General features: G+C 48.4%; 1 protein-coding gene and 1 non-coding gene across 10 annotated transcripts in view; one reads left to right on the top strand and one right to left on the bottom strand.

Annotated features, from left to right (window-relative positions):
* CUX1 (cut like homeobox 1) overlaps nt 1-24,359 on the bottom strand; it is a 352,135-nt gene that overhangs the window by 123,556 nt on the left and 204,220 nt on the right. For all 9 annotated transcript variants that reach the window (XM_081819440.1, XM_081819443.1, XM_081819442.1 and 6 more), the window contains exons 5-8: nt 18,179-18,316; nt 14,262-14,385; nt 11,385-11,461; nt 9,693-9,759 (exon numbers count right to left, since the gene is read on the bottom strand). In XM_081819440.1, coding sequence (XP_081675566.1) covers nt 9,693-9,759; nt 11,385-11,461; nt 14,262-14,385; nt 18,179-18,316 — 406 coding nt within the window. The remainder of the gene's footprint in view (nt 1-9,692; nt 9,760-11,384; nt 11,462-14,261; nt 14,386-18,178; nt 18,317-24,359) is intronic.
* Nucleotides 23,796-23,897, top strand: LOC115938603 (U6 spliceosomal RNA). Its single transcript, XR_004073655.2, has one exon. It is a non-coding gene; the product is annotated as a U6 spliceosomal RNA (small nuclear RNA).

Below are 24,359 nucleotides of genomic sequence, written 5' to 3'. Positions count from 1 at the left end.
AATTATCTAGCTCTCTCTCGCTTACCTATAGGAAACTTTTCATTCTTAAGGCTGGTTCCAAAAAGTTTTTTTTTTTTTTTTATTATGATATCCCAGAATAAGAGCCCCAGACATCCTTGCTGGTGCCCCGATGTTTGGCACCTCTCTTAATGTGTTTTACAACAGCCCAGAGAGCCCCAAATTCTCCAAGCCACACGGGGTGAGATCTCTCCTGGAGTCTGAGACTTGCCTCGACGTGCGGCCAGAGGGGACCACACGTGGGACGCCCTGCTCGCGTGTCAGGACCTGGGCCTGCACACATGTGGCATTCAGACTCCACCAGCGTTACTCAGTGGTTATGAACCTCCAGAGGTTAGGACATTAACAGCTCTGCAATGGCAGGCGCTTGGAGCTTTCTGCTCCCCACGTTAGCAGCACCCAAGTGGTAACTGGTCATGATTTCTAATCCCGAGCCCTTAGGACGAAGACTTCCACAGCTGCGGCGTGCTGACGCGGACGAAGAGGCCCGGTGGCACAGATATCCCGAATTTCACAAGGTCAACATGGGAGAGGGTAAGGGGTGGCTGGAGCCCCGTTCACTGAGGGTTTGTGTGTGGATACTATGCCAGGCGCTTTATGGGGGCATTCCTTCATTTCGCTATTGAGGACACTAAGGCCTGAGGACAGAAACTGGGTGCCCTGCCCAAGGTTACTCCTCTTACTGAGTCAGGAATCAAGCCTCGTAGTGGCCTTGCTCACACTGTCCCCCATGTCCTGGGCTAGTGCCTTCCGTGGAGACCACTCCACAAGCAGGCTTCGCAGGCCCTGCTGGCGGACAGAATCGGGAGATTCAGCTTCTGGGAAGCAACTGGGGGATCAAGTTAAGAGGCCAAAGAGGGGGCAGGCTCTTCAGTGATGCCCGCTGACATCCAGTCCGGTCCCATCCTTTTACTAACGAGGACACGGCTACTGCTGAGGGAGGGGACTTTGTGAGGCCCAACCGGTGACAGAACTGGGGCTGGACCCAGGGTCTCCTGACTCTAGGCCTAGCACCGTCCACCATCCCCTGACCAGAGGAGGCTATGATGTCTATCACCGTCACAAAACAGTAGTCTGGTAGGGAGGCCAGAGCTGCTGGGGCCCTTGGAACATTCTGGGGGTCCAGACTCTCCCGGGAAGAGGGAAGAGGGAAGCCAGCTGAAAACGCCACAGCCGCTGCCAGAATAGAGGCACAGAAAGCCAACAAGTAGGAAGCTTTCTAGTTTTAACCTGCGAGGCAATGAGAGCAGTGTAGTCAGGCTCCCGAACGACAGGGAAGCTAATGAGTGGGTGTCTCACAGCACGCCTATTTGATGGAATACTAGGCAGCACGCATTAGGTTTCTAAAGGATAAGTTAATGACATGGAAGAAATATTTACATGTCAAGTAAAAAACAAAAACAAACCAAACCAAGCAAACAAACCAAACCAACAGCCTAGAAATGAAAACTTCACATCCATCTGATGCTATCTATAAAAGACAACAGAATAAAGCACCGTCTAGAAAAGAGACTGGAAGGAATATGCCAGAATGTTAACAACGGTTATCTCTGCATCGTGAGATAATGAGTGATGACCTGTTTTCTAAAACTGTTTAGAATTTTCTAAATTTGGTATAATACACATGGAGGACTTCCGTAATTAAAAATACTAAGCATCATATAAAAGGAATCGATCTTCATTGATTCGGGGGATATGCCACGGGAAGGACAGTCTCTCACTTCTGCCAGCCCTCCTGCAAAGGGCCCTGGACCGGTCAGTGCACGTCCGATCACATTCTCCTCTGCCACCTGGGAAAGACAGGAGATGCGCCACATCATGGTGACCAATGTGGCCCCGGGCCTCGGCAGTAGCAAGGGACTCCTGTGGCGGGCTAGAAACGCATGGCTCTTGGAGGAATTTCTCTGGGGGCGGGAGGTGGTGTGCAGGTTCCAAGCAGGGGCTCTGTAAGCCTTCCTTCCTAAAGCACTTCAAAGGTTCAGATGGCTCCCGCTTTCCTTTTAGAAGTCATCAGCTTCCTTCGGTTGTCCTTCCGGAGAGTAAACAATGTCACCAGTCACGGTCCAGGCCTCGCACTACTGAGACCTCATCCACCTGCCGTCAAGGCAAAGGCTCACACTGATTTACGAGTTCAACCAGAGTTCTTGCCCTCCGTGATGCACCCACGACCGTGCGGACATGCACACGGTGTACAGATAGGATGAGCCCTCCTCGGAGGCAGTTCAGCTGATGTTTGTCAACACCGTACGGATTGCAGGAACACTCCGTTACTTGCTCCACCCCCAGTCCTGGATGTAGGCAGCGGGGATATGATGCCCATCCTACAGGTCGTTAGATGCACCAGGATGGCTGTTTTCTCCATCGGTCTCCTTACCTGTTTCCTTGAGCTTCAAACTGTGAGCTCCCCAAGTTTCACCTTTATAGCGAAATCAGGGAAACCTCAAGGGTCTCTAAAAACACACAAATTTTATAAAAGCGTGCCAAACCCCGGTGACAGTCGAGGAATAATGCTTTTCTCTACAATCCCCTCTCCAAGGATGCTGGAAGAAGAGGATTACTATCTCTCTATCCATAAGCACGTTTGTACACACACCCCACAGAGCATCGCCATAGGCACACGTGTACATGGGTGTTTCAGGGTTCAGAGTGGAGCATGCGAGCCCGTGTGCGGATCTCATCTGGAACCTCCCCACCTCTCTCATTCTGCAGTCCCTGCGCTTGACACAATGCCTGACATTTTAACACAGGCCTTTAGTGAGCGTAGCTGAAGGTGGGAGGCGTAGAGATTGCTGGTTCTTGCTGATGCTGGGTAATGTCCAGACACACCCGGAGTCCACGGAACAGGTGAAGGATCCTTGGCACTCAGAGGAAATTGTACGTGGACTTGAAAAGATGAAGCCACCCCCTTCTTCCTGCACAGTGCCCTGGGCTGGGAAGAGTCCAGATCAGTGCCCTGGGCTGTACTGCTAAGAGACGCCGCTGTTGCTACAAAGGCCAAGGAAAGCCCTTTGGGGCTCACCCAGGCATCGCATTTTAGGGTGTGAAGTGAAATGCTTGTACAGGGATGGAAAATCCCAGGAATTCTACAAAATGCACAGTTGTACTCTTCGGGAGATAAAGCTATAGAGGGGGAAAAAAGAAAAGCCCCAAAATGTCCTCGGTTGGTCCCTGCAAGCATGATCTCGTTGCCTCTAAGGCTAAAGGGACAGTAGGTTCTTTATTCAAGCCCCATCCCCTCGAAACCATAAAAGTGGCTGCCTCTCTATTTTTAGGGAAATTAATCTAACCAGGATAATTAGCAACTCGTACTGGAAATTGATGACTCATCAAAAAGACAGGAAATAGCAAATGTTCCGTTCTTAAAGGTACAGCCGAGAGACTCCATTTCAGGAGACTAAAGCCGGTGTTTTCAAGTTCAACCAGGAGATGCGCATCCATCCAATCGGATTATCAAAATAGGTGTGTGATTCTCAGGCTCTGTCACCTGGGCTCTACCGGGCCCCGTTCCCTAAGTCTTTCACGTGCAAGTGTAAAAAAATAAATAAATACAGGAGCAACCAGTCTGCAAGGGCTAACACGAGGGGGCCGCGGGAAGAGCTAAGGCTTGAGAGTCTTCACGGAAACCCCTTATTACCTGGTTGGCCCTCACACACGTGACACTTCTCTCTTTAAACAGGCAGCATCAGAATGGGACTTTACAGGCCACCACGGCTGGGTGTGACGGGCACTGGATTTTGGGGCCGTGCCAGAAACCTCTGTGAACTAGTCCCCAGCGATCCATATGCGTGGAAGGTGCCTACCCCACCTCCATTCACCCGCTTACGGTCTGCACGTCCCACCTGGGCATCGTGTCTCCAGCTGCTGGTTTCCTCACCTTGTCGGACTGCCTTTCAGGGCCTGCCTGCCCCACTGCTGGGCGTTCCCTACCTCCATGATGCGAGGTACATACAGGCTCCCCTCAACGATTTCCACAAGCCCTAAGCCAGGCTCACTTGGGAAAGATGCCCGTCTCAGAGCGCACTGCATTTTGTGAGAAAGTACTGGATCCATACATGCTCTAAAGAAAATACTCTAAAATTAACCCAAGTGAAGTTCCTCATAAATGTCCCTTTTGTAATATACGATGTAAGTCAGTATATATACAATGTAGTGCTTTTTAAGAAGTACACAGGAAAAGGACTAGAACGCGAGTAACCTTAAATATGAATTTTTCTGGCAGGAAAGGCTTGGGAGGTGCAAATTCTCCTAAGACTAACATTAGCTATAAAACAGAACATTTCAGTGCAATTCCGTATTTTTTTATCGGAGGCTCAGAGACACAGGCCACAAGCAAAGAGGAATGGAATAAGCGGACTGTATGTGTTATAACTGAAGCTCTTTTTGCCACCAGGATTCTGGGGACAGAGCAAAGAGGGGGCCACGGACGGGAGCAAAATGGGAATTCCTGCACTTTTGCCCAGGATGCTAGTCTGGGAGGGCAACACTCCCCTCCTGCAGTATGCGGCGCCGACCTAGCCATGAGCCCAGGCCAACAGCTGCGGAACGCAAGGGCCAGGCCTCTCTCTCCGGGGCCAGATGCCGCGTGCCCAAAAGAAGCCTGTCCACCTCCACGGGCATCCTGGGGACTGTTTAACTATTAAAATCCACACCACTCTGGCTAGACTCTCCAGGTTAAAGTCATTCGGGGCGCTAACTCTCCATTTGCTAACACAAGTGGGAAGATGGGGACACAGGGTGACCCTCTGAGAAAGGAGGTACCTTTTTAACTAAAAAAAAAAAAAAGAAAGAAAAAGAAAAGGGGGAAAAAAAAAGGAGAGAACTAATTCATTTATTTAACCCAGAAACGGTTATAATCTGCAACCCTGCAATCCTCTTACACAACTGTTTTGGCAAGCCCCTCTATGTTCCAACAAATATTAAACTGTGCTTGCCATTTGTCTAAGGAATCTTGCATTAATAAACATGAAGAAGAACACTTTTACCTCCCACTCTCAATGACGGGACAAAACAAAGACCAGCTGTATTCATCAATGGGTCCTTGTTCTGCACATAAAGGCTAATTACATTTTGCTTCAAGCCTACACATGGAAAACTTTACTGCTGCCATCCCCGACAAGTCAGCCTGCGCTGTCCCAGCTGACGCGGGGTGGTGACTGCTCACAATACATCGGGCTCTCGGGACAGCCCTGGTGCCTTCAACCTGTGGCCTGCTTTCCCAAATGGGGGTGACACTGCCCCGTGGCAGAGAGGCGAGGGCAATGTGGGCTCTTGGGATCCCATGGGAGATGCTGCAATTCAAGTCCATCTTCCCCGAGGTCCGCTCATTTCAGAAACGCACACCAGGCCCCACTGCGAGCTTGTCGGGCGGAGCCTGTGTTTGCTGATCACGGAAGAGGGAACGGGTTATTAGTGACCGTGCTAGGGGCTGTCCGATCCGTCGTCGGGGAAGGCAAGTGGGAGTGGTGGTCAGTGACCGCCCCCAAGGCCACACGGAAGAGTCGTGGACCCTTCCCCCGAGCCACTTGTGGGTCAGCCTTCTCCAAAGCCCACGCTAGACTGTGCCACCCCATCCCCTTCTTGGGTTTTCTGTCGATGAGGATTTAAGAATTCCCTACTCTCTGAGAGAGAAAAGAAACGGTTTAGGAATGTTTTAAGGCCATTTGTGAATAGGTTTGCCCCTGGTGGGCTTATACTCGTATGTATTAACGGGAAGACGTCTAGTCTAATAAGATACACGTAGGGTGGGCCTGAGGCAGATGGCAGAGTGACAAACCTTTCCCATAAAATAAAAGGAGAGAGGGATGTGAGGGAGAGCCTCCAGATACAGGCAGTCTCCCAGACTGATGGACTCCCTGTAAAGCTACAAGAAAGTAGTGACTACTGACTCAGTCCATTCTCCACATTTTTTGTGGATTACTTACTCTGGGAAGCATGTACAGTAAGTGTTTGGCCCTAGGCTGCCTTTTGTTAGCAGTCAGTCCATTTCCGACTTGGGAAATGCCCGACCCCCGTGGAGGCCTGAGTCCGCCACCCTCCCCCCGCCCAGCCCCACATACACTGTGCCCACCTTGCCCCATCCCCATGTTTGGCACGCCTGGCTGGCGCCCCTGTGTTCTCACATACTGCACTCCTTTGCCTCCAGCAGCCCCTCACCCGAACTTATCTTTCCACCACAAACCGCGTGTCACCCCCTTTAGGAAGGCTTCCCTGATTATTTCCTTTTGCTCCAGCTGGGTGCGCCTCCCCTGGAGGCTGCCCACTGGCTGCTGCTGAGTTTGGCCACGGGAGTCCTGGCAGCGGGAAGAAGGGATGGTAAGGTCAGGGGTTGCTCTTCGTCCCAAAGGCCACAGGTCCTCGCAAGCCTCGGGTGGTACAGCCCCCCAGTCCTGGTTCAAGCTGCCACATTCCCTCTGTGCTTTCCCTGCTGCCTGCCCCTAGCTGGAGTGTGCTGTCTGTCGTGTGGACCCCTGACAGCACGGAGGCTGTGCTTGCTAACATCACAGCAGTGATCACCCTGGATTCCAATGGCTTGTCTCCCCGAGCCTTCTATCTCCGGATTCCCAGAGCCCAGCAAAGGGCTAGGCTCAGAGGAGGCCTCTAGGAATGTCTACTGTGCTGGTGAGCGAATCTGTTATATCTGAGTCATGTCCCTCGTGAGTTAGGCTTGTTCCCTCCACGAACGCACACAGTGCCACACCGAGCAATCCCCTGCTCTGATCCCGGGAGGTGACGCACCCTGAGCGCCCACGGCCCCGAAAGCAGTCTGTGACAACAGCCACAGTCCTGAAGCTGAACATTCTGTTGGAATAAGCAACTCTCATACTTCTTGATTCTATTTTCCACTTACTGGAGTTTGGTGAACATGAGCAAGTAATGCATGGATTTTCATTTATTTGGATTTTAGGGGGAAAAAAATCTTTTTGGCCTTAAGACACGCTGATACGATGAGAAACCGTCCAGAAACATTTCTCACTGAGCCCACACCAGTAACCGCCGTTGCTCATCAGATGCCAGTAGGGTCGGAGTCTAGGAGAGGTCTAGGGCCTCTGGGGCTTCCCTGGGTGACCTTGCTGGCTCAGGGGACCCAAGATTTAATGTTCTTACCTGTAACATGACAGAGCCGGCTGCTTAGAACAGCCCAGGAGTCAATGCGTCTATAGACAGTAACTAGAAAAATACTTAAGGCTGAAAATCATCCCTGTCATCTTAAGGGAGCAGGATCACCTGGGAGCAGGGCCCTGACAGGTGACTGAGCTGTCATTCCCCAGCGTGAGCCTGGCCTCTAGCAAGGTCAGAGAGGGTAGGGACAGAGGATGGGAGACCCTGACTCTCTGGGCTGTCTCCTGGTGACTCCCCGGCCACCATATTCCCCACCCAGCGGGGATGGAAACCTGTGAGCGGGGAACATTTACGCCCTTTCTAGATGACTCTTCTCTGCTCAGTCGCTTCCCCAACCCCTAAAACAAAACCAACTAAATGGACACAAATTTTCTACGTGGCTCCTTTAGAAGCCCAATAAGGAAATGATGAGTCTAAACCAGGGACCAGTACTTAGCCGTCATGTGACAAGTGGCATTATTTGCTGTCATTTCTGAATGGTTTCGGTAGATGCTCTGTCCTCAGGCTGTTTCTTTTCCTCAAGTAGGTGCATGTCTGAGGCTAAAAGCACCTCCCCAGCATGCCCCGGGAGGACACGGCAGGAGACGCCGGCTTCTGGAAGCCGAGCCTTTTATAACACTCTCAGAGCAGTGGCTTTCAAAATAATCTTTCATTGAGACCCACCGGAAGAACTGCATTTTACATTGCGACCCAATAACTGTACATTTATATTTTTAGATTTATACACATAATGGACACAAAAGTGTCACAAAACAATATCTGACTTCACTATGTGCCATGAGCCACGATACTGTCTACTCCATTCTGTTATTTCGTTTTCTATTGTATTTTATTGTTCAACCAGCCGGTCGCTACTCACTACACTGATTTTGTCCCTGTGACACCCAGTTTGAGAAAGACTGGCTTAGGGGGGCTTAGACACGGATTGCACAACTTTTGAAGTGAGTAACAAAGCAAGCTTTGGTTAATTATAGAAACACAAGATATATCTATGTCTTCTAGAAAGAGATGTGGTTTAATAAAATAATGAACACTAGTGAAAAAAAAAAAAAAGGGGAATTTACCAAGAAAGACAATGACTATTCTTCTTAGTAAAGTCCAGGCAGAAATAATAGAAAAATAAAGGTGGCAGGCTGGCAGAATAGGGGGGCCAGACACGGACACCGAGGAGTATCAGGGTGACAGCAGTTGGTATGGTTTCTGCTGAGCTTCCATCTGAGGGGTGAGTGGGGGGGGTGAGGGCCAACCCATCGATGCTGGTGCCCAGGGTCGGAGGAGTTAATACCGGAGCCTCCACGTTTCAGAGGGAAATCTTAACAGTTAAACACCTGAGAGTCAGCTCCTTCCATCCCACCTGAAGTCACACTTCAGCACGCCGAGACAAGAAGGTAGAATGACCTGGCAACTCCCACCGGGATTAGATATGCCAACAGGTGGGCCAGAGTCGCCGAGACCAAGGAGGGTATTTTCGTCTTTGCGCCGAAGTTCTGTGCTCATGATCAAAATCGGCTCCGCCCGCCAGGCCTGGCTAGCTCTCAAGGTCTCTAGCTACTCAACGATGCAGAGCAAAGGTCGAGAGCCCACCGAGGTGGGCCCTGGGAGCAGCAGGCCCAGCAGCAACGTCAGAGGCCAAGGGCGAGTGTGATGGGACCCAGAGGGACGCCTAGCATAGAGCGGGAGCCCGGGCGGAGGCGGTGCTCTTCAGACCCTCCCCACCCCCGCACCGATGCCCGCGCAGGTTCTATGGGAGCACAGCAGGAGCCCCTCCTCCCTGGTGCGGAGCAGCCTGGGGGGCATGGGCTTCTGCCGGAGACCGGGGGAGCCTCCCAGGACAGGAGGATGTGGCTCAACCTCTCGTCTGGCGGTTCTGCCTGTCTGGACCTCGGCAGAGGAGACTGGGGCTAGGGCCAATCTCTGCTGCTTTTTCACCTCTCTTGATTTCTGTCAATACTGTTCCTTCCTTCCGGGGGCTCTGCATGGAGGGCGGGCCGGCAGCGGGTGCACCTGCGCTGCCCCAGATCACTGATTTCCTTCTGACAAGAGCCTCGGGTGACACGCCCGCCGTGACGCGCGTGCACCCTACGCGTGTGTGTCCGCACACGGACGCCTCGTGTTCTGAGGTGTGACGGGCGTAAATACTTCTGTGTGGGAGCCAAGGACGCGGCCACAGGAAAAGGTGATGCGATTTGCACAGACCCAGCTCTCCAAAACGTCCCAAGAGTCACCTCTTCTATAGGATGCCCTGTTCCCAAACTTTCTTAGAAAAAGGCACATGGTGACGAGGCTTCACAATAATTAAGGACACAAGTTCCAGTGTCCTAGGGCCACCAGAGCTTACTGTCACATCGTGGGTATTAGACTGACGCAAGCAGCTCACGGGGATGACACTGTTTTCCTCACAGCAGCTCTGAGGCCGAGCGCCTCCTGAACCCTGTCCCGCTTTGCGAAAGCCAACAGACAGGAGGGCGAGGCAGGGGGACTCTTCTGTGGATTAGCAAAATCGGGGGATACCTGACCGAAAGCATGCCGATGGAGGGAACCGGGCAGAGACTTACTTGGCAGTAATTTCTTCATCATATTTGGTTTTCAGGTCAAATAATTCTGTTCGAGTTTTTTCCAGGGCTGAAAGGCAGAGGACATAAAACCTTAATATAAGATACCAGTCATTCACATTAAATTAAAAAAGAAAAAGTAGGGGGGCCTGGTTGGCTCAGTCAGTTAAGCATCTGACTCTTGATTTCGGCTCAGATCATGATCTCAGGGTCGTGAGATCGAGCCCCGCGTCGGGTTCTGCGCTGAGCATGGAGCCTGCTTGAGATTCTCTCTCTTCCCCCGCCCCTCCCCCCCTAAAAAAAAAAAAAAGGGGAAAAGTGTACAAGCAATATATTCACATCCAAGGACTCAAAGATGACAAAAGTACACAGAATGGGGCCAAAGATCACCTCATCTTATCCATGCACCTCCTTGGAGATAACTCCTGTTACCGGTTCAGTGTGCAGATTTCCTGCTTTTATATATATTTGATTATTTAAAAAATAGTTCCATACATTAACTGTGTGTGTGTACATATATATAGAGAGAGAGAGAAAGAGAGAGAGAGAGTTTTGTTTTTTTCCCAGCCCCACACAGATAGGATGATACACATATATTCTGAGACTTGCTCTTTTCCTTTAGCAGAACAGCCTGGAAAGCGCTCCATGTCAGGACACAGGCAGTAACAATTAGCTCTTGCACGAAGCCTGCCAAATGCCGGGCACCTGAGGACCCACAGAAGCCAAGGTCCTGGGGTAAGGAGCTGAGACGCTCCAGACAGACAAACGCCACCTAGCTGGCTCCCCTGACAGGCCAACTTACATTCCCATCAATACTAGGAGTGGGACTATTTTCCTATACTCTCACCAACACCGGATATTATCAATTAAAGAAAATTCTTTTGACAGTCTGACAGGCAAAACAATCTTTCCCTGATTTAATTAGCATCCTCTTGCCTGTTACGAATTGTTAATGTTTTTTCATGTGTGTACTGGCCATGTGCATATCTCCTCTGCAGACTGCCTGTTTGTGTCTCTAGCCCCTCGTTCTACTGGACTGTTTATCTCTTTTTACTGATTTCTTAGTGATTTTTAGGCGGCCTCTAGAGTTTGGGGGTCTTATTCACGTGTCTGGAACCGTGCTGTATGTTTTCATACTCTGTCCTTCTGATGCCTTCCCCTCCACGTTTAAATTAAGTATATGACGCAGTTTCCCTTTCAGGAAAAAAAAAAAAGAGAGAAAGAAGGAGAAGAAAAAAGCATAAAGAAATAATAAAAACTGTAGCACAATCTTTTTGGGCATCTTAAATTGTAAAGATCTGCTATTACTATGCTTAACTTCACTTAGGGTAGAAATAAGTGTTGTGGTTTTTTTGTTTTTTGTTTTTTTCCCCCATTATTGTTCCAAATGAAATGTCAGTTCTTGACAGCTTGGCAATTTAGATGTGTTTGTTGGAAAAAGAGCAGAAAGAAAGGATGGCGTGTGGAAGGGATGGAAAAGGAATTCAGATCCTCCTTCCTCGACGTTAATAACTCAGTGTGGGTGATAATGAAGTCAAGGTGGAGAGGCTGGGGGGCTCTGAGGAGCGTGGGCTCCTTCACTCCTCCAGGGTGCCCGGTACGGGGAGGGGGGAGGGTGCGGACCAGGGGACGGCCCAAAGCCCCCCGACTTTGGTCTTCCCCGAATGGGCTTGACTAGGATGAAGACCATCACACCTGTCTGCAGACTTTGAACTTTGTGCTCCGCTTCCTCCAGCTTTGAGGTGGTGGACATCTGTGTCTCCTGCAGCTTTCTGAAAAGGAAGAAAATAAAGCCAACTGGTCATCTTGTTTCCCAACGTGAACGTTTCGTGCGCGTTGGAGCTCGGCGGCCAATGATCTTTGCAGCAACCCACACATCTGGCAACAGGCACACAATTTGGCTACTGCTGGTGGTGCCATGAGCACCATGTGCCTGCTCCCCGATCTTCAGCACCCCGAGACTCTGTACCCACGTGTGACACCATGTGGAGCGTGCATCCTGAGGGACCTGACGTGTGCTAATGGATGCAGCCAGTTATCTTAAATGTAACTTGTTCCTCACATGCCAGATATTAAAAAAAAAAAACACAACAAAAAACCATCATCAGGCACTCATTGTTTTCTGAAGTTACCCAAGAAGAATGACACATTTACATTTTGCTGACACAATGAGGAATTTGTTGGCATAAAGGACGTGCTAATAGATGTGACAGGTGGCTCCAGGTCTGGTATAATGGGATGCAAATGTGACGGTAATACCTAATGGGCGATGCTCAACGGGTGAACCCAGTGTCCCCAGATTCACATTTCCCTTGATCTCCAAATGAATTCCCTGGTCAATAAATAGCATTCCTCCCTCCTCATCTGCAGAAAATTTCTAAAAATAGGTTCATTATTTTTACATCTTATGAACAGAACACATGCTCTCAGACTAACAAACCTGGGAATACAGAAAAGTAGAAATTACACTGTTTGAAAAAAAAAAAATCACCCAAATTTCCATCCCCTAAGGAGAAGGACTGCTCACGTTTTCACATATTCCAATTATAAAACTATTACAGGTTCCGAGTTAAAAAAAAAAAAAAACCAAACCCACCAGCACAACTATTCTATAAACTCACATGTAATATACAAGAGTGTAATATACACTCTCTGCCCCTTTTAGTGTGAAAGGGATCCTAGCACACACAGGCTGGCCTGCTTTTTCACTTAGTTCCGAAGGCTTGCCTGCTTTTCCACTTAGTTCCTTACTTTGGAAGTGTTCTATACCAGCATACACAGCTCCTCCCCATTCTTATTAAATAATTAACGTAACCAGCCTCTGTGGACACTTAGATTGTTTATCGCCTCTTTCCACTAAACAATTCTGCAGTGATCATTATGCAGACATTGTTGTATAATTCTGACAGTGAATCTGTTGGATGAAGTTCTAGCAGAGGAATTAGAATGGTCAAAGAGTACGTGCAATTTTTTGTTACTGTTGTTCTGATATTGAGAAACTTCCCAACAACAACAAAAACCTCACTAATTTAAACTCTTGCCAACAATATGTGAGTGTTTGTTTTCCCGTGCCAACACTGGATAAAATTAAACTGAATTTTTCTGCTGAGTAAAGCTGAGCATTCGTTTCACTTTGTACGAACTGTCTGTGTATCTCCTTCGTCCACTTCATAGCACTCATTTTTTTTCCTATTAATTTGTAAGGGCCCTTATGTGGTGGGAAAATGTCTTCCTAGTTTTTTGATGCTTTTACAATGTTTATTGTTATTTATTTTTAACAATTGGTTTTCAATTATGATTAGAAATACCTACTCTAAAATTATTAAAAACAACTTGCCTAAGTTTTCTTCCAGTATGTACATGATTGAATTATTAATGTTGAAACCGTAGATCCCTTTCAATTTCTTGGTGTAAAGAACGAGATAAAAAAAAAAATCTAGCTTTATCCTTCATCCCAAGTGGTCAGTCCGATATTTGCATCTTTAAATATAATTAATTCTTTTACCTAGTTTGAAAAGCCAATTTAATAATATCAAATTCCCAGATGAATTTACTTCCACAATTTTCAAATGCATGACTTCGCTCTGTGCAACTGTAATCACGTGGTATGTAATTCTGTATCATGCATTTTTCACTCCCTATCATGCTGGATACATTGCTGGTCTCATTTCAAATTCTACACTGCTATTATTTTAATGGCTGTGTAATGTTCCAGTTGGGGATGGCCCAGCTTTATCTACGCATTTCTCTCTGGCCGGGCATTTTGACTGCTTTTATCCCATCCCCTCACCCTAATATCAGTAACATGGTGAGAAACTGCTTTGGGCATACAATGCTCTCCTAGGAGGCACGCTGGGGCTGGGTCAAGAGTCTGCTCAGCTTTCAGAGCCCTGACTCTGTGGGGCTCCCTTCTTTCCTGGGGGGGGCAGCACCTGGCCCTGCTCTCCCAGGCCGCGTAGGACTGGCCTTGGTCCTGCAGTGAGAACTCTGGGAGGCTACATGCGACCACCAGGGGAGGCCAGAGCTGGAGTGGTGGGCTGGGCTCTGGTCCCACCTCTGGGTGGCTAGCGGCAGAACGTGGGCAGGTCCCAAATCTGAAGCCCGGTTTCTCTATCTGTAACAGATTTTATTGATATCAGCTGCTTGATATATGGAGCGTGGTGAGGTACAGAAAAGAGGCAAAAAACAACAAAAAAATCCAAAAACCAAAAAAAAACAAGATTTGTGTGTAATGTTAAATATCCACATTCATTTCAGAAGGTGGCAGGAGTTTGACCGACGTGCATCCAGGGCGTCCCCGGAGAGGGCACACGGCCATGCCCTGTCATCTCAGCTCACGTCAGCACATGCCAAGCACACACGCTTTGTGCTCAACCCCTGGACCCACTCTGGTCCCCTTGACCACCTGACGCCATCCCCCCACGGGTAAAGACCGATGCACGGCACTCAAGGTAATCTCTCAGGTGACAGAGTAAGGGACGCCTTTATTTTTCAAAAAAATTTTGCTGAGAGCCCCACAGAGCGAGGTTTACGACCTGGGCTGGTCTCGTGTGGACCCCAACAGACACTCACCTCTCCTTTTCTGCAAAATCATTTTGTAACTTTTGTTCCTTTTCGAGAGCTATAGTCTCCGCTTGGTTCTTCAGAGTCTGTTCATATTCTCGGATTTTTTCTTTAAGTGCTTTTATCGTAACCTCTGCAGAAAGGGAAACATGGGCGTGAGAGGCCGAGCACGATTCCACGCGGCTTTTGTAACCTGGTAGGATTGCTGTGTTTTAAACTTTAGCTCCTCAACCCTGACACAAAATCAATGGTTATGAGTCCCTTCGGAGACCTTTTACTCCCTAAATGTTAAATTGAACTTTAAACATTTAGGCTGTGGAGGATCAATGGATTTTGCTGGGAAGAATAGCTATGGTTTCTTCAATACAACTTAAAAAAAAGTGTGTGTGTGTGTGGGGGGGAATCAGTGGTCACACAGAATATCATCTTATTGATAAACTTTAAATTAGTCCTCTACTGAGGAAAGACGAATCGTGTTTTTGTGCGGTTTAAGTACTTTCTCACAAAGAAAACAGTTCATAATCGTGTGCGCGTTTTGGAAGAAGGGGTCTTGGCCAAAGTCAGGTGAGTCTACAGACGTCCCCGGCCCTGGGCTGTGGTTCCCCGGTTTCACAAGCGATGGAGTGCACAGTGTGCTAAGTGGACACGGTGTGCATCTCCTCTGCTCGAAGGGACACACCCTGGAGCTTGGGTGCCAAACACCCACCACCCAGGCTGGAGTCCAGAGGATGGGGGCTGTGCGCACAGAGCAGGTGGTGCAGGGCCTTGGGGAGCCACACCTGAGGGAGAGTGAGTGCCAGGCGTGTGGGCAGAAGTGCTGGGTGATGGAGGAGTCTTGCGGGGCTCAGTGCTCAGGACAGGGTCCCATGGGGAATAGGGTCCCACCACCACCGAGTGCATGTTTAGAGCCCTCACTTTAATGACCCCAAATGGGAATGCCAAAGCAGATATAATGAGCAGGGCAGGGTCCTGACTCAGACCCATGGGTGGCTCGAGGGCAGGACTATTCCGCCTGCTCCCTACCACAGACACCCCCACATCACCCTCTGTGCTGTACATTCCCTGGCAGGGCACTGCGGTCCCAGCTCCAGGGACAGTAGAGCCCTTGGGGAGCCGACCTGCTGTGCGTGGATCCGTCTCGTAAAAGGCCAGGCCGAGCAAGGGCCAAGGCACGAATGAATGGAGGAGGCTAGGCAGGTTGACCGGGGCCTGTGACAATGGGGCTGAGGCTCACAGGACGACACTGGCTGCCAGGTCTTCGCCCAAGTAAGAGCTTGCACTAAGGCCTCCAGTCCTTCAGGCTGTAACTCGCTTCCACTTTTACTCCCCCAACTGCACAGAGGTGCTGGGCAGTTAGTACCTGCATGGCTTAGTGGATAAAAGCTAAAGGCTCTTTCATTAAGAGAAGAAACTGGCCCTTTTCATTAAGTGGAACCCAAAGGGTTCTCCTTAGAGGGAGAGAGAGGAAATTAAAACCAATGACCCTGTCAGGGCACCTGAAAGGAGAAAGGGGGTCTTTCTGCCTTTGGGGCTCGCTGTTTGGGGCCTGAAAAAAACGCTCTGTGGGCCTCATGGCTAGTGATGCACATCACTGTCGAGCCACACGGATAGGGCCAAAGTTGTCCACTTCCCAAGTGGACGCCATGACAGGTCAACTCTGAAAACACATGCACACTCTTTTAAGTCAATGGTCTATATGACTGTCAACGTCTAGCATTTCTGCCTCTCACAATTGGTGGGAAATATCTGTATCGCCTGTGGACCTCAGTGCTCATCCCAGTGGGGTTTCTCAGTGTGACACAGCTATGCTCCTCCCAGGGGAGTTTGGGGCACCAGCTGGGGGCTCCCACTCCATCTGATGAGGTCTCTTTGCCATCCCCACCCCGCCTGGGCTGCTCGTTGGCCAGCCGAGACTAAGCCAGGGGCTGGCTCGTCCTGGAGCCTCTGGTCCTCCTCTGGCAGGCAGGCCTGGGTCTGGGACATTCTCCCGGATGTGTCCCAGCTGGAACCCCTCCAACATGAGCCCGTGAGGAGGAAGAATGGTCCCAGAGAGGACCGCAGCGCTCTGCTCTAGACGGCAGGGAGAGTTCCAGCACTTGATAAAGAGAGGCCCTTCCTGCTGTAACTTTTCATCCATCTACGCTACGGCTGTGACGGTAAATACACGTGACGCACACCCCACCTTCCCAAATCAAAACCACTGTATACTGGTAAGAAAAGAGAGGAAATCGCCATTTTTCTAGAATTTGGGAAAAATCTATAAAGATATCAATAAATAAAGGGGGGGCTGGGAATTTCTAGAAAAAACAGCCGTGTACACTAAGAGCCTCTGATATGTACTGAGTGTTGGGAAAAGAGGTAAAGGTTTCCCCATCTCATGTAAGCCCACCACAATCCTAAGTGGTTACTATGTGAAGCCTCCTATCCAAGAAAAGGAGGACTTTCACAAAGTGAGGTCCCTCAATCACTTGTTTAAGGTCTCAGAGCTAAACAGTGGCCCCGAAGGGTCTCAAAGCAGGTCTGTCCGCCTCTGGAGCCTTTGTTCTTAAGTCATGGGACTATGGTATTTCATTGAACAAAGCCCATGAGATGGGGCCTTTGGGGAGGAGGACATCCCACACTCAGTTACGGTTCCTCGCTGGGCAACTAGCCATGGGGGTGCTGACCGAGCCAGGCGGGGGAGGGAGGCCACGTAAAGCCCTGGGCCCACCAGCACGTCCTCCAACAAAAAAATCAATCCATAAAAAAACACAAAGAGTAGGTCTTGCAAAATGAGACGTCAGAGGTCACGGGAGGGAAAAAAAGCAGCCCCCTCCTTTTGGGTAGTGCTACAAGGAACCCAGATGTGTGCATTTCCAGGTTCTCTCTCACCCGGAGTTGTGGGGGGGGGGCAGGCAGCCCCTTCTCTCACCTGGATCCCAGCCTGCTATGTCCAACGCCTCACTCTGAAGCAGGACTATGCTGTCCCAATTCGCCCCAAAGGCTTACCGCTCCCTGTGGAGCTAGAGCGAGGTGGCAATTCCTCTGGTTCTGTGCTCCCCCTCCCGGGGGGGTGGGGAAGAAGGGGGATCCTCAGGACTGCCTCTCGAAGCCTGTCTCCAATGGTCTCAAAGCCAAAGGACACTTTAAAGATCTAAGTGATTCTGTATCCAGCGCTCAGAGCGGATTAAAGAGAGCCCTCCAAAGTCACCCAAGAGGTCAGCCTCTGGCTCCCAGCTCCTTCCTCGCCCACACTTCCAAATCGAAACACACAGGTGAAGTTTTACGTGGCGTTGGCAGAACGACCCACAGCTGCTGCGACATGGGGCCTCGCTCTGTGCCCCGCAACAGGGAAGCCTGCGGGCTCCTGGACACGGTGACCACATCTGGATTTGAGGTGCCTCGGAGATCTCTTTGTTCTTCCCCGACAGGAAGAGCCAGGCGACCTTTGCCCTCCCGGCCCCGGTCGCCAGCTGGGCAGCCCCACTGGTTCTCTTTCATTAAATTCGGAAGGATGAGGGGACGCGGACCAGCGGCCGTTACTAAAGGACTTACTGGCCGTGGCCCTTTGATCACGAGCTGGCTCTCTGACAGGTGTCGCCCGCAGGCAACACATCAGCCTTTTAAAAGGCGGATCCCATCACATGATGGTCCAGGAAGAATGTGAAAGAATCCTGGATGGTCCCGTCACAGGGCAATAAATATTGCATGTGTTGTTATTGTGCTGAGGAGAAGTCTGGCTTCCAAACGGCTAAGCGTTATTACTATGATTATCTCTCCTTAACGATTCTGATTTGGGCCCCACCCTGACTTCGTGACGTGGAGTACAGTTAGAGCTAGTCCCAACAGCGTGGGGAAGGCAATTAGAGGCAGAGGAAAAAAAAAGAAAAGAAAGGAAGAAAGCAAAGACAAGACAAAGCAAAGCACAGAACGGATCTGCCACCAACCTTGATTTTTCACTTCGGCAAATTCCTTGTTGTACTCTTCCAGAGTTTCCCTAAGCTTCTGGTTCTCTGTTTCAATGTCGTGCAGACGCTGCACTTTGAGCTGGAGCTGCTGCCCAAGGTCCAGAGCAGGCACGGGATCTACGGGAGAGGAAAACGCCCGTCACCCCACTCTGGCCATGGACCGGCCACGTTCACGGCCACGCAGAGGCTCGGAGCGGGCCATCTGCGGTGCCCAGGAAGTCAGCCTCCCGCGGGCTCCCCTGTGGATGCCACCGCTTGCCAGAAGCCATGGTACCTGTGGCCTCCCTGTCCCCCTGCCCCCCGCAGAGCCCTGGGCCCCAGGGCTGGCTGGCTGGGGACGCTTCTCTGCGGCCTACAAAGGATGTGTATGCAGACGCACCCTCCAGGGCCACAGCCTATGGATGCGGCCTGGGAATGGCCACGGGTGCACTGGGATTTGCCCACCTCTCTGGCATGGTGTGACACTTGAAGGATTTCTCGGTCCTCGATCGGACTCACAGGAAGGGGATGCGTGTGGAGGTGACAAGGGGAGGAAACCCGGGAAAGTCCACCAGGCTTGCAAGATGGACAGTGTGTGGCAAGGTGCCATAAGCCTCAAGTTTCCAGTAATTCTTAGGAAGCTGGAAATAACACCTGATCCTCTGACAGTGTCTCACCGTCAGACACACTCTGACAGACGTTTTCTCTGATTTTCCCCACAATCCTAGGAAGGGGATGTGACGGTGTGTCGCATTCCTGTCACACAAGTGGAGACTGAAGCTCGGGGGAGCACAATGACTTGCCCAAGGTTTCCCGGCTACTTAGCGGGCCTGCCAGCTGGGGGGGGCCAAGACACCCCGGATCATAGTATGGACTGCAGGAGACTGCACCTGGACTGGTCACGTGGGGTCCTATGGCCAACTCGGTGTACCAACTGCAATCAGGCTGACTTACACAAAACTGGATTTTAACCTCAAATTTGAGACTGCAGACACGGAATCTGCAATACTGACTCTTGGCCTTTGACTTTATCGCTAATTCAGCGTGAAATGGAGAGACGTTAGATGCTCTCTGGGCGTCGATCTGCTCTTTATTTTTCTTTCTGCTGCCTGAAAGGCACTTCTGGTCCACCTGCTGGGCACCGGTGGAGTGCCTCCCCTAGAATTCTCGGGCCCCGTCGGAGTGGAATACCCCAGTCCGCTGGGCTTAGAAGAGATTACTGAAGATATTTCTGGTATGGACGCCAGCCTCACTTGTGAGGTGGCTGCAAAGATTTAGTCTCTGCTTGAGGAATGCTAAACACCAAGCCCTGTGGATCAACAAGTGTATATATTCAAGAGCTCACTTAATTTTCAAACACCAGTGTCATTAATTTTCAGACCACCCTCGGTTCCTGGAAGTGAGGGGAGATCTCCCATGCCTTAGTGGGCCAGGCCGCCAGGAGCCAGGAACTCTGTGAGATGCCAATGTCTCTGCAGAGTTTACAGAAAGGCAGGCACTGGGAAATGTCTAGCGCCACGGCGGACCTGCACGTGGGCTTTAACACAACACTGCCCGTCACGTGACACCGTGGCCAGGGGGGCATTTATCCTGGGTGTATACACAGTTTATAACTACATCGTTTTCTCATTTGTGGCTTTTCATTATTATTTTAATCAGCATTAAAATATTTACATTAAATTATATTTCAAAAGCTATTTTGGGGAAACAGTTCCTTGTAAGTAGGGGTAGCGTTAACACCAGAGGCTGAATTCTTCCGAACGTTCCAGGTGCGGGGTTTTTGTCCTGTTTTTTCCATTCCACGCTTCTCCTTCCTACCTCCCCACCTCCAACCGCCACTTTTTTCACCCTTCTCCCTGTGGTCTCACACTGGGCAACTGGCCTGAAGGACACAAACAGGATGCCCAGGGCCCCCTTCACCTAGAACTCCCATCTGAACTTGACACCAAGGTCAGGGAAGGATTGAGGAGAAGGAGAAACGCCGTACTTGAATAACATTCTATTAACGTTTGCGCACGTTGGCTTTCTGGCACAACTGCCCGTACACGTTATATTTTTAGAGAGCTAAGCTAGTGTCCTGCCCTCTCCATCCCCAAAATTTCTGTCGACAACTTTTCTAGTCCATTCCTTTTAAAAGGCCAGGACCCACTGTGTCTGCTTCAAATAAAAAATAGCTTCTCTCGTTCAATTCAGCCAGGAACTCAGTGACATATAAAAAATAACATGCACATTATCAAGTGAATGGGAACTAGACCTTTAGACAAAATTTCAAAGCATTACATTGTAAATGAAAATTCTGGCAATCTCATAATTATTCATTAGGCATGTATATTTAATTTAACACTATTAAAGGTTAATGCCTAAGTAGCAAAACTGGTCACAGAATAAAGAATGAACTGAATGTTCAAACATCTCTATGCATTAAACTTCAAACTTTACTGCAGTACAGTTGAATGACTAGACGCCTACAGCATTTGAATATTGTTTTGGATTATGTAAAAGGCATTGCTAAAGTACCTCTTAGGCTTAATTTTTATTACTTGTATTAAAGGAACAGCTAATTACCACATGACAATATAATGACTCTAGCATGTTTGGGCTGGAGACCAAAACAATGAATCTCGGCATGCCAAACCCCAACCTGTATGTTAATCCAGGGGAAATCATGGCTTTTTGTCTCCTTAATGATTCCCGATGCCATTAAACCCCACACAAGTATTGTTGGGTCTCATTCTGAACGTCACAAGCATCCAACCTCAATTAGGGAACTGTCTGGGGGAGGCCAGGGGACACACCCATGAGAGGGACAGGAACACACGAAATCCTGCAAACCCGTCTGCCCTGCCTCTTCCAATTCAATGGGCTCTATCGTCGGTTCCATCCACCCCAATGTGACAAACTTGCAAAGTGTTTTACAATCATCTGATAGTTAATTCCTAAAACGCTCGAGGCATTATATAGCTCATTATGCAACACAGGACCCAGAACATAATTACAACAAACAACAACAATACCATCACTTGTATTTATCCAGCACCTTCTCTGATGTACATGTAACATGACCTCATTAATTCCAGCCGTCACAGTCAGAGGTCGGGGGAAGGGCCACTAGCATCCCACCCAGGGACAGCGGGGAGGGTGAGGAGAGAAGTCGGAGGCAAACAGACACACACAATTCTAATTAAGATTTCTGCTTCCTGAACCAGCAGCCAACTAAATTATACTGTCTCTTCAAGTACTAATTTAACAAGTATTTCCTATGCATCTCTCTGCTCCTGGCAAGGCCCTGGGGGAGGCGCGAGGATGGACATGCAGCAGAATCAGCTGGGACCAGCCTCACAGTAGAGACACACCAAGTTCACAAATGAACAAAGGGAAAGCAAGGAGGGCGACACTGAAGATGAGATGAGCGGAAGACCACACCTGGATGGAGGCAAAGGTAAACTCTTTTTTCAACGAGGAGACAGAATTGAGACCCGTGGAGACTGTGGGGCAATCAGTCCTTGTGGAAGACACAGCAAGCGGGCACAGAAGTGCCAGGCATGGCCAGGAGAACACTCCAGTCTGACTGCCGGCACCCATGTATGTTTTATGACGTCAGGACTGTTCTAGGTGCTGGGGGGGGGGTGGGGCATGGCGGTGAAAAGACAAAATCATTGCTCTCAAAGGCTTGACATTCTACTGAAATGAAGGAAACCGAAAAAAAAAGCAAACCTAAACAAAACAAAATACTTTCAAGTACTGCCAAACAGCAGTAGGAGAGGAAACAGGGTGTGGGAACAGGGAATGGGGCCCTGGAGGCAGATGGACAGAGAGGGCCTCTTGGAAGAGGTGGCACTCAGAATCAGATCTGGGTGGCAAAGAGAAGAAACTCCGAAGCCTCTTGGCAGAAGGAAGAGCAGTGCAAAGGCCCAGAGGCAGGTATGAATGTGGCTTATCCGAGGCACAGAGGAAAGCCAGTGAGGCCGCAGTGAAGGGAGGAGAGCCACAAGGGACCATCGTCAGCAAGGCCTGTGCTTATGGAGCTGAAGAAGAATATGAACAAGGTTAAGGCGAGAAAACAGAAGACATAAAGAAGAATCAAACTGAATTCTGGATCTGAAAATACCACATCTGAGGTGCCCTGCCCGTGTGGTAAGTACCGTGTCAGTCTCATCAAAATACAGTGTCTAAATCAAGTTTGTATTCAGCTCGACTCTTGATGGGAAAACCCACCAGAGAAGAGGACTCTGGAAAGGTGAGCCGTGGGGCCACAAGAAGAAAACTGCAGTACTTGGAACCAAAAAACGGTTCGTTGGTTTAGTGGCAAAATATTTAAGAGTTTTAAGCTTCAAGATGAGTTACGCAATTTTCTTTTGAAAAGTTAAATGTTCCAAATTAGCTGCCCTGCTCTCTGATGGCAGATGGCTATCAGTAATATGCTGCCTGGCAGACATTTTTGAAAAAATAAATACACAGTCTACATCTTTGAAGTAGACTTGATATTTTAATACTTAGTGGGAAAAAAAAACACTTCTTGAAAGAAACTCATGCTATAGTGACAGCATTTTAAAAGTAGTATTTGGAAACATTCCCATCATCATCTAAACTTATAGGCAAAGACAATGTCCTCTACAAAAATGTCTCAACTGCTAAAAATTACTGCAAAAATGCAAAGAAACAGGATAATCAGGGGGGTGGGGGGAGATAAGTTAATAAAAACAGAACTAGAAATGACAAGAGATAATGGGATTAGTTGACAAAGACAAAAACAGCTATTATAAGCCTGCTCGAGGATTTAAAGAAAAATATGAACACAACAAGGAGAGAAATGGAAGATACAAAGAAGAATCAAATGGAATTCTAGAGCTTGAAATACAATGTCTGAAATGAAAAAAAAAAAAATTCCCTAAACTGACTTAACACCAGATTAGACACTGCAAAAGAAAAAAGATCAGTGAATTCAAAGACACAATCATAGAAACTGTCTGAACAGAAAAAGTTACTAAAACCTCAGCAACCTGTGGAATGGTACGAGGCGATCTAACATACCTGTCCTGGAGAGGGGCAAGGGGTATATGTGAAGAAACAGTGGTGAAATATTCCAAATTTGGTAAAGGCTACAAACCTAAAACTCTAAGAAACTCAACAAACTACAAACAGGATAAACACGGAACACCAATAAACCCCATCAAATTGCTGAAAAGAAGAATAAAAAGGCAATCTTAAAAGCCAGAGAAAAGAAGGTTCATTCTGTACAGGGGAAGAAAAATAAGACTAACTAGAGACCTCCTGTCAGAAACAAAGCAGGCCAGTCCTGAGAGAGAAAAAACAAAACCCAAAATTGCCAACATGCAGTTTTATACCCAACAAAAATATCTTTCAAAAAATGAGGTTGAGTTGTTTTTTTTTTTCCTTCAGATGAATGGAAGCTGGCAGAATTCAGTCAGCATACCTACACCGTAAGAGATGTTAAAGAAAATGTTATAGACTGAAGGAATATGTGCCAGATAGAAACCTGGATGTGCATGAAAGAATAAACAACACTGGAAATGGTAAATATATGGGTAAAAATAAAATACTATTTTTCTCATTTTAATTTCCTTAAAAGATCATTGACTATTTAAAAGCAAAAATAGTGCTTGCTTCAGCAGCACATATACTAAAACTGGACCAGTACAGGGATAGCATGGCCGTGCACAAGGATGACATGCAAATTTGCGAAGCAGTCCGTATTTTTCTAAGGTGAAAGAAAAAAGCAAAAATAGTAACAATGTATTGTAGGGTTATAGCATATCTAGGAATAAAACAAATAATGATACACAAAGGACTGGAGGGAGAAAAAATAAGTGTATTGGAAGATTCTTACATTGTATGTGAAGTAGTATAATATTATTTGAAGGTATAGTGTAATAAATTAAAGATGCTGACGTAAACCCTAAGTAATTGCTGAAAAAATAAGACAAAGTGTTACAGCTAATAAGACGATTGGGGAGGTAAAATAAGATCATAAAAAAATAATCAAATGAAGCAGGGAAAAAAACAAAAACAGGCAGCACAAGTAGAAAACAAACAGTAAGATGGAAGACTTAAACCCAACCGTATCCGTAATTACATTAAATGTAAAAGATCTAACATTCCACTTAAAAAGAAGACTGTCAGACTGGATAATAAAGGAAGGCACAGTTATTTACAAGAAATG

Source organism: Leptonychotes weddellii, chromosome 5 (genome assembly GCF_054177405.1).
Source record: "Leptonychotes weddellii isolate Sample4059 chromosome 5, ASM5417740v2, whole genome shotgun sequence".
NCBI classification, from domain to species: domain Eukaryota; kingdom Metazoa; phylum Chordata; class Mammalia; order Carnivora; family Phocidae; genus Leptonychotes; species Leptonychotes weddellii.
The sequence above is the reverse complement of the archived record's forward strand: the minus strand, read 5'-3'. Positions and strand labels throughout refer to the sequence as shown.